Below are 10,256 nucleotides of genomic sequence, written 5' to 3'. Positions count from 1 at the left end.
CAAATGCTGCTTGAGGCGTTTTGGGGCTCATCCTGCACCTCCCATCCCCCGCAGCACCCGGCATTGCTCCATCTCCCTGCACGGGGGCCCTGCCGAGACTCGCTCTCCCAGCCGAGCACCCCGGGGTGCCCGTTCCCCCGCCAGGCACCACATGATGCCGGTTCTTTCCCTCCTCCAGGGAGGGCCCGAACTTCGGCATTGGCTCCGCCGGGTTTCGCCGCCGCGGGCTCCGGCTTAAAGTTGAGCAGCCGGTGCCGGGCTAGCCGGGGCGGCCGGGATGGGTGTTCTCCGCTGGCTCGTGGTCTCTGCACTCTGCATCGCCGTCCGGGGTGAGTCTGACCCCCACCCTGGCACTGTCCCTGCTGGGGACACCCCGGGCATGGGAGAGAGATGGCGGCACCCCACCAGATCTCCTCCCGCTGCACCGCAGGGCAGGTTGGAGACTGGGGAAGTGGTTTTATTGCTTGTCGGGTCCCAAAATTTACAGTTCCTCCAAGACACAGCTGGGGTGGGTGGGCAGGGGGGATGTGCCTTGAGGGCTTGGTGGGGCTGGGGACGTGAAAATAAGACTAAATTGAGGCTTTAACTCAAGGAGTTTAACCCAAGCAGGCAGGGCAGCCAAGCGGGAGGGGACAGGGGTGGCAGGGCGACCATGCCCCCGTGGGACCCCCTTTCTGGGCGCTCATAAAACCGAGCAGGGTTGGGAGGTGGCTGGACCCGTTGCTGGACCCTGACACCGTCTGAGGGTGCCCAGAGACGGCGTGTGATGGGTACCCCTGGCACAGCCTGGGGTGCAGGGGGGGTCTGCTCGTCCCTGCCTCCCCGAGGGTTGGAGGGCAGGTCTGCTCCCGGCTGTCCCGGGCTGGGCAGGTGCTGTCTGGGGCCAGGCACGTGCTGCCAGTCGTTCCGGGCAAGGAGGAAGATGCTGAGAGAGGGAAGGGCTCGTTCTCAGCAGTTGTGTTGGCGTGGGGTTGCATAAGCTGGGAGCCCGGAGGGAGGTTGGGGAGGTCACTGAAAGAAGCCAGGCGGAACCAGTCAGGTCCCTGGCACCCCTCAGCCATGGCCTGTGTGTTGGGGACAGCTTGGCTGAGTCCCACGTTGGAAATATCATCCAAGGCCAGTGCTTGGGGTGACACTGGACCATTACCCCAACAGTCACCCGGGAACTGAGGTTCCCTGGGGATGCAACAGTGCTGACCCTGGGAGGGTGTCAGTGCCTCGGTGTCCCTTGGATGTGCCTTTGGATGAGCTCAGGAAGATCTTTTGGCCAAGCAGGGAAGCCCCCAGCTGCAAGGAAGGGGAGCACTGGCCCAGCAGCCTCCCATCCCCATCTCAGCTGAGAGGACACACAGCCCCCCTCACCCTGCCCCTCTCTGCCTTTCAGGACAGGACTATGGGCTCTCCCGCCCACCCCCTCAGTTCGGCTCCATCTACCACGTCCGAGGTAATGGGATCCCGCAGCTCCCTGTGCTGGGGGAGAGGAGAGGATGCTCAGCACCGGGCAGGACCAGGCTGTCCCAGTGCCAAGTTGGGGCAAGTTCCAACAGCCGAGTGCCTCTTCCTGACCCTTCACCCATGGGGGCCGTGGCTTGCTTGGCTGTGGGTCCGCAAATTCTGGGGGGCTCAGGAAGGGATGTTGGGGTGCTGAGGTTTTGGGGCTGACCTGTGTCCTGTGCCGGGGGCTCACAGGGGTCATTAAGCTGCCCTACGCCGAGATCGAGGAGCCCTTTGAAGCCTGGTACAACCTGACAGGGAACAAGAGCCGGATCCAGTACTACGGAGGTAGGAGGTGGGCACCCAGCTGCTTCAGCTGCGTCCATCCCTGCACCAGCAGGATTCCTGTGCCTCAGTTTCCCTTTCCCTGGCACAGGGCAGGTGATAACCTACCAGCTGGCAGCAGTGAAGCCCTATGGGATGAGGTACAAGATCACACCAGAGACGACCGAGAAGGAGGTGAACACCAGGAAGTGCTTCCAGCTGCCTGGCTCCAAGGAGGATGTGGTCATGGCTCAGAGCGTCTTCCCCAGCATGAGGGGCTTTAAGGTGGGAAGCATCAGAGCCTGGAACTGACTTGCCCCCCGAAGCATCTCCAGGCTGTGGGACAGGGTGCTGGGAGATGCTCCTCTCTGTCCGAGGGCTGCAGGGTGCTGGGACAAGCCAGGACACGTGCCCACCCCAGGGCGCAGGGAGGGTCACTTCCCCACCCGGCTTGGGGCCAGACTCCTGGCTCCTTTCCCAACCCCAGCAGCCGTGTTGGGACGTGTGTCACATCCCACACAAACGCTGGCGTTTCGGCATGGATTGGGCAAGTCCCTGCATGGCGGCTCAGCTCCCGCCGGCCCCAGCCTGCGTCAGGGCTGGGCACAGCACGTGAGCAGTGGGGACAGCAGGTTGTCACTGAGCTGGACACATGCCTGCATGGCAAGAGCTTGGAAACACGCAGGAAAAACCAGGAATCGTTTGAGGTTTTTGGAGAAAATTAGTGCAGCCAGAACCCCTGCTATGGGTGCACAGAGTGCTGCGCACAGTGGAGTGTCCCCAGGGCACTGCTGAGCCAGACAGGGGGGTCTGCCCTGTGTTGCACCCCAAATCCTTGCCCCCGTTTCCCTCCCATGCATGGCTGTGTGCTAATGGCCACGGAGTCACTGGATGCGGCCAGAGAGCCTGGTGTGTGCACTGGGCTGGGCAAAGGGGCTGGATGGGCAGCAGGGTGCCTGGGGGAGGTTGGGGTCCCCTCCCTGAGGCCGTGTCCCCCCCCAGTTCCTGCGGGAGGAGTACTACGAGGGCCGGTACTGCGCTGTGTGGCAGAATGTCACCCGCTGGGCACAGAAGAAGAATGTCTACACCCTGTGGGTGACCAACTCCAGCTGTGGGGTGGCCCCCGTGCACTATGAAATGCGGGGGTACAACAGCTTGCTGGGCTCCCACTACGACAAATACGAAATTGCCTACACTGACTTCGACAACAGCTACCCCCCCTCCGTCTTCGACCTCCCCATCAATGGTGAGCCGGGGAGGGTCCCCCCGTCCTGCCCGCGGGGCTTGAGCTGACGGTGTCCTCTCTTCGGTCCCCAGAGACCAAGTGTGGGGTGCTGCCAGGGAACGTGGCAGAGCATCGTGTGCTGGCAAACCCCATGGAGGACCTGGTGGGACAGCACCAGCCCTGGGCACACCAGGTTTTCCATGACTACCGCCGGCAGATGGGGCGGCGCTACGGCTCCGTGCGGGAGCTGGAGCACAGGCAGAGCATCTTCGTGCACAACATGAGGTACAGGCAGGCGGGGGGATGACGACCCTCTGGGGGTGCTGCTCACACCGAGGAGGTGGTGGCAGTGCCAGCTGGGGCTGTCCCCACTGTGGTGGCAGGTTTGTGCACTCGCGGAACCGCGCCGCACTCTCCTACACACTGTCCCTGAACCACCTGGCCGACCGCACGCCCCAGGAACTGGCAGCCCTGCGGGGACGCCGTCACAGCGGGATCCCCAACAATGGGCTGCCCTTCCCCACTGAGCTCTACACTGGCATCATCCTGCCCGAGAGCCTCGACTGGCGCATGTACGGTACGTGCGGGGTCAGAGGGACACCGGGGGGCTTTGGGAGTGAGTGCTCCTCACCAGGGCCAGCGCTGAGTCCCACAGAGCTCCCCTGCTCTCCATCACTACACTGAGGAGCCTGTGGGGCTGTGCTGTCCCTGCACATCTATGAGGTTGGTGAGGCATTGGAACAGGCTGTATGGAGAATCTGGGGCTGTCCAAGGCCAGGATGGATGGGCTTGGAGCAACCTGGTCTAGTGGAAGGTGTCACCTGCCCATGGCAGGGAGTGGAATGAGAAGGTATTTGAGCTCGCTTCCAACCCAAACCATTCCATATTTCTATGATTAAAGGCAGCTGAGTCAGCACTTGGCCCTGAATTCACTCTGGTGCCCCAGGGACAGATGTGATATCTGAAGCAACATCTGGCTTCCCCCATGTCTCCATCAGCTGGGAGTGAAACCCCCAGAGCTTGCCCCTAGCCAAGGGCAGGGGTCCCAGGTTTGCTGGTGCATTCCCCCACTTCAAGACCTGGCTGTGCTGCCTCTGGAACTCAACTCCTGCCTCAATTTCCCTTCCACCTGCCGCCATCCCTTGGTGTCAACCTGGTTTCTCATCCCCTGCCCCATTGTCCTCAGGTGCTGTCACCCCCGTGAAGGATCAGGCCGTCTGCGGGTCATGCTGGAGCTTCGCTACAACAGGAGCCATGGAAGGTGCCCTCTTCCTCAAGGTGGGAGCAGGGCTGTGCCCCACAGCATGGATGGGGCGTCTGAAGGGTGCCCATTCCCATCCCTTCACCATGTCCCCCCTGCAGACCGGCGTGCTGACCCCCCTGTCCCAACAAGTCCTCATTGACTGCTCCTGGGGCTTTGGGAACTACGCCTGCGACGGGGGCGAGGAGTGGAGAGCGTACGAGTGGATCAAAAAGCACGGGGGCATCGCCAGCACTGAGTCCTATGGCACCTACAAGGGACAGGTGAGGGTGGCCCCTTGTCCCTGATGGCCTTCCCAACATCTTGTGGCTTTAAGACATAGTGAGACCCACCAGGATGTGTCAGAGGCACAAAGAGGCTCTGGAGATGAGGATGTCACCTCGTCCCCAAGGCACCAGGCTTCCGTGGTTCAAAGTACCGTCAAAGTCAAGCCCCAGGGCTCGGCCAGGTGGTTTTGTCACCGTGTCCCTCAGTTTCTCTTCTTGCAAAACAGGGACAAGACTCCTCCACCCATGCGTGGTGCCATGGGTCACTCCACACCCCGGGCTACCCAGGGATGGAGCAAAGCCGCCTGGGGACAGGGATGTGACAGCAAGATGCAGGCAACAGCCCTCCAGGGCTTTGGGTGCAGAGCCAGCTCTCCTCATTGTGTCCTTGAGCAACTGGGAAAACATGCCCACCACCCCGGGCTTGGGAGGACAGCAGGGTCAGAGCCAGGATGCTCTCACAGCCCAAATTCCAGATCACTCCCTGCATCCACAGGGTCAGGCAGAGTGGGCAGGGTCCCAGCGAGGGATCCTAGGGGTCCTGGTGACAGTGTGTGTCCCCTGGCTCTGTAGAATGGCTTGTGCCACTACAACCAGTCTGAGATGCTGGCCAAGATCACGGGCTACGTCAATGTCACCTCGGGCAACATCACAGCAGTCAAAGCTGCCATCTACAAGCACGGCCCCGTGGCCGTCAGCATCGACGCCTCGCACAAGACCTTCTCCTTCTACTCCAACGGCATCTACTACGAGCCCAAGTGCGGTGAGACAAGCAGCACGCGGGGCACGGGAGGGCCTGGGTGCCCAAGGAAATGCCAGAGCACCCAGGTCCCATCCTTGTGGTCAAGGGAGGGGTGGAGGGGATGAGCCCTGAAGTCTTCTGCAGCACTGAGAGTAGCCCTGGGAACAGGGATGCTGTCCAGACTGGGATGTTCTCTGGACAGGGATCTTCTCCAGACAGGGGTGGTCTCCAGAAAGGAATGGTCTCTGGACAAGGATGCTCACCAGACAGGGATAGTCTCCAGACAGGGATGGTCTTCAAGTGAACCCTCTCCCATGTCATTCCCTGCAGACAACACGCCGGGATCGCTGGACCACGCAGTGCTGGCTGTGGGCTACGGAGTCCTGCAGGGAGAGACCTATTGGCTCATCAAGAACTCCTGGTCCACGTATTGGGGCAATGATGGCTACATCCTCATGGCCATGAAGGACAACAATTGTGGTGTGGCCACTGAGGCCACCTACCCTATCCTGGCCTGAGCCACTCTGTCTCTGCAGGGAGAGCTCTGGGCGACACTCTCGGTACTCAGCCCTGGATCAGCCCCTTCAGTGGAACCGTCAGGAAGCCAGGGACACAATGGGACAGGCCCATTCAGTGCTGGACATGGGGCAGGACAGGGACACAGCACTGGGCTTGCCAATAAAGATGCTGGAAAAATACTGGATGGCTTCTACAGGAGGAATTCAATTGCTGCCCACACAGCTGTGCCCCTGTGCCCCAGTGACACATCCTGTACAGGTCCCTGTCCCCAGGCTGGTTTTCTTGGTCCCGTGGGATCCTAGTCTGCCAGTCCCAGACACCCAGGGCGAGGGGAGCAGCTTTTCCAGCTCTGAGGTGGAGCACAAACAACCCCAGGGATTTCTGCTGAGATGAGAAATTCCTGGCGTGGGGTGTTGGGGAGGGGGAAGGCCTCCACCCTCTGCCCCACAGCCAAAGTGCCTGTTGTGGCTGCAGGTGGGGACGTCATCATCAGGGTGTTTGCCAATGCCACCAGCCAGGCACCTCCACTCTCTGGGAGTGCTCCCCTTTCACACCACGGCCGTGGCTCAGCTGTGTGCTCTTAGTTTGGGCTCAAGCCATCCTGGAGAGCAGGATCAGTGCATGAGGATACTAAAACAGGGTGGGAAGGGAAACCTAGAAGAGGGGAAAAGTCATCCCTGACTTGTAGCTGCATCTGCACAGGCTCTACCTTCCCCCAAAATGGGGTTTTGATAGTTGAGAAGTGACATCCCCCATGGCTACACCCCAATTTTGTACAGCAAACCACTGGCAGCACTTAGGGAGCTGCACTTCCCTCCAGGTGACACAACTGCTCTCATCAGTGGTGGCAGGTCATCATATTCCCTTGTTTTCTTTCTCTTGTTCACCTGCTTATTTGACAATTTGCTGATTGCTGAAGGGGTCTTTAATCATTCCCGGCAGGGAGGTTGGCTGGAATTCACGTCTGGGAGAGGAATGATCACCGCACAGGAATAATGTGGTTTATTCCGTGGGAGTCCAGGTCTCTTTGATTCTCTTGACTGCAGTCAATAAAACATGCTTTGACTTTCAGGGAACCGTGACTTTCAGGCTCCCTTTGGATAGGTGATGTCCTGAATTTGCTGCTGAACACGAAGGTGGCTTTGAGAGTTGGAGGTTTTGCATCCCCAGGAAGCATTTACTGAAATTTTGCATTGATGGCATTAGGGATATCGCAGTCCTGAGTGTGGGTAGTTTGGATGGCTGGGAACTTAAAAAAAAATCTGTTTATTATATTTGAAAGAGGAAAAAATAAGAAAGGACATACCTGAAGGGAGGTTTGCTGTTTGCAGAGCCAGATGTAGGCTCTGGCTCCCAGCCCGGCTGAGCTGTGACCTCCAGACTTCCCTGGACACCCATACCTCAGAGTGGCTCCAAGTTTTGCAGAGCATAGCAAAGCACAGCCACTCTGAACCCTGCTATTTATTGGAAGCAAAGCTGGCCTGAAGCTCTGCATTTAAGGTTTCCTTTGGAAGAGACACCTTGCAGAAAACCCCCCCAAAGTTGATACCTTGGTGGTGAAACATCAGCTGAGGTTGGTGTTTAAGGAAATGAGCACTGTTCAGGGTGGAAGCTGAGAGGATTTGGGACCCACCTTCCATATCCCACCTTGAGAACCCCATCTCCCTCTTAGTCTATGGGGTGGACTGGTGGTAGCCCTCAGTGGTCAGCTTCCAGTCCTGCCCCCATCCTCTGTTAGGTGTTTGTCATGGTCTCCTCTCCTTCAGGGCCTCCTCCTTGTTCAGCTGCCCCTTTTTGGCATCTGCCAACCAAGAGCTTGGTGCTCGGGCACTTAGGCTGGGCATAGGTGATGTCTGCCTGCACACTGAACCCTTTCGAGGCTGTCCAAGCCAGTGGTGGCTCATGCTGGAGGTGGGAGCCTGCTTGGCCACCTCCCAGGATTTCCTGAGCCTCCAAACAGCTTGTTAGTCCAGCCTGATGCTCTCCTGATGCTTCTTTAGGAATTGATCCATGAAGATGCTCACCAAATGGTTGTCAGTCATCACCACCCAGGTGAGTGACTGGAATTGTGGCTTCTACCTCAACAATATCCCGGTTTATGATGAGATGGAGGTGCTGATGCTCCTCATGACCCACGTTAAAGGTAAGGACACTGCTCTCCATCAGGGCTGTGGAGGCTGTAGGACAGGGCTGTGACATCTCATTCTTCATTGAAAGGGTGGTCAGGCATTGGAAGAGGCTGTCCAGGGATGTGGTGGAGACCCCATCCCTGGAGGAGTCCAAGGAATGACTGGACATGGCACTGGTCTGTGTGACAAGGTGGGGATTAGTCAAAGGGTGGACTCAGTGATCTCAGAGGTCTTTTCCAACCTCAGCGATTCTGAGATTCTGTGACTGGAGCCCCTCAGCACAGCGATGCCAGCAAGTACCCTGAGTTTGGGAGCTGCCAAGATAAGCTGGCACAGGGATGACCCTTCCTCCTCCTGCCCTGCATCAACTCAACCCCGGGATAGGGATGGCAACCTTGGGGCAATCTTAGGTCCATGCTGGGCTCCAACCCACCCACCCAAGGCCAGGCAGGACATGGGGAGTGAGATGGAGCTCACCACCACAAACAGCTCCTGGGAGGAATTCTGTTTCCAGTGAAACAGCTCCTCTGTGGGTGAGAGCATCCAGATCTGTGGGATCAATCTGTCCACACATCCAGAAACCCAGGGTGGGCTGAGTTTGCCAAGCTAAATTATTCTCCGAGGAAGGGTGGCTGGGATTTCATCTGGGTTTGGGTTTTCGCCCTGCCCTCGGCTGTCCTGGATACAGCATTTCCCTCCGGAGGCAGCTGCGCTCCGGCACAGACCTCTGTGCAGCAATGCCAGGTGGCCAGAAAATGTGCTCCAGCCCAAAATCTGGCTGCCTTTCCCTGCTGGATGAATTATCTGTGAAAACCTCTCATGGCTCACACAAAACAAGGTAATTATTCAGCGAGCAGGGGACACACAGAGCCAGAATATGAAATTATTATCTGTTAGTGATTTACAGAGAACCACAGACGGTGTCAAGGAACAGCAGCTGAATCAAACTTGCTTTGGCAACCTCGTGGCTCCCAAATGCTCCAGGCGACCCAGAGGGGCTGATGGAGAGCTCACAGTAGTACTCCTATGCCAGGGGGAAGGGGCTCCTGGGGGTCTCGGTCTCCCCAGGACAGAGCCAGGTGGTCCATGAAGGGGAAGGACATGCTTTACATAAAACCCTGAGATTTTAGGATGGTGAAGACCATGATCCAGGGGAGGCTTTTGCTGTCTTACACAGTAACCAGAGGTTTTTGCGGCACAAAAGGATGTCCCTGCCCATGGCAGGGCGTTAGGGCGAGACAACCTTTACGATTCCTTCCAACCCAAACCATTCCATAGTGAAAGGGTGCATCTGATATAGCTGAACAGCCTTCTAAACTCTGAAGGCTTGAAACTGCTTTGCTGCCAATGCGTCTCTGCTGGAAAATCACCGAGGCAGTGGCTTTCCAAGCGTTTCTTCTCACACTTCCTTCAGTAGCAGCTTTACAAATGCTCTTCCTCAGCCAAATGTTTCTCCCTTGGCGCCCGTGACTGCTCTGGCAGGTTTGTTGCTCATGTTCTCAAACGGAACCATTCCTTTTCCTTCAGCCCCAGGTATTTGCCACTCCGTACCCCCCACACCCTGACTTGTAGATTTTAATTGATAGGATAAAGGGGAATGGATTCAAACTAAAAGAGGGCAGGGTTAGATTTTATGTTAGGAAGGAATTCTTTCCTGTGAGGGTGGTTATGCCCTGGCACAGGGTGCCCAGAGAAGCTGTAGCTGCCCCATCCCTGGAATTGTCCAAGGCCAGCTTGGACGAGGCTTGGAGCAACCTGGTCTAGCGGAAGGTGTCCCTGCCCATGGCAGGGAGTGGGACAAGAGGAGCTTTAAGGTCCCTTCCAACTCAAACCATTTCAGGATTCCATGATTTACTGTAACAGATTGCAGGCAGCGTTTCCCTTCTCCAGGTGCGCTGTCAAGCCCCAAAATCTGAGCATCCCCAGTCTTCCACCTCCTCATCCCGCAAAACCCTCCCCTGGAGCACTGCAGCCCCTGAACAGCGAGGAGGGGTTTGTTCCCAGCCATCCGCCGCCTCTGCCAAGCTCTGCCTCCTGCTTCCCACCGACGGACATTTCCCAATCACAACCCAGCATCCAGCACAATGCAACTAATGTCATGAAATTAAGTATTTCTCCTACACACAGCACATTTGCCCGGTGATTAGAACGAGTCCCCGAGGTAGCCAAGCACAGCAGAATTCCGGTTCATTATGCACACCCACGCAGCCAAGCTAAAAACCCAAGACACTCCCCCGGTCCTTCTTGGGAAAGCCTGAGCAGCTCAGATTTCAGCTTCACCACTTGCACCAGCCAGGAGTGGGAATACTCTGTCATCTGGTGTAGCAAAAAAGGTAAGGATAGAAGTTTCCCAAAG

At 57.7% G+C, this 10,256-nt stretch overlaps 1 protein-coding gene across 1 annotated transcript; it reads left to right on the top strand.

The window, feature by feature from the left end:
- Positions 1–277: 277 nt before the first annotated feature.
- Positions 278–5,770, top strand: LOC309581777 (digestive cysteine proteinase 1-like; the record flags this gene model as incomplete). Its single annotated transcript, XM_082296551.1, has 11 exons — positions 278–329; positions 1,385–1,444; positions 1,690–1,782; positions 1,871–2,043; positions 2,761–3,004; positions 3,076–3,268; positions 3,367–3,560; positions 4,170–4,261; positions 4,346–4,507; positions 5,084–5,273; positions 5,583–5,770. 11 exons carry the CDS (start codon positions 278–280, stop codon positions 5,768–5,770), a joined length of 1,641 nt encoding a protein of 546 aa, XP_082152677.1.
- Between the last annotated feature and the right edge of the window lie 4,486 nt (positions 5,771–10,256).

The sequence above is a fragment of the Coloeus monedula genome (assembly GCF_965178545.1).
Source record: "Coloeus monedula genome assembly, chromosome: 24".
NCBI lineage: Eukaryota > Metazoa > Chordata > Aves > Passeriformes > Corvidae > Coloeus > Coloeus monedula.
The sequence above is the reverse complement of the archived record's forward strand: the minus strand, read 5'-3'. Positions and strand labels throughout refer to the sequence as shown.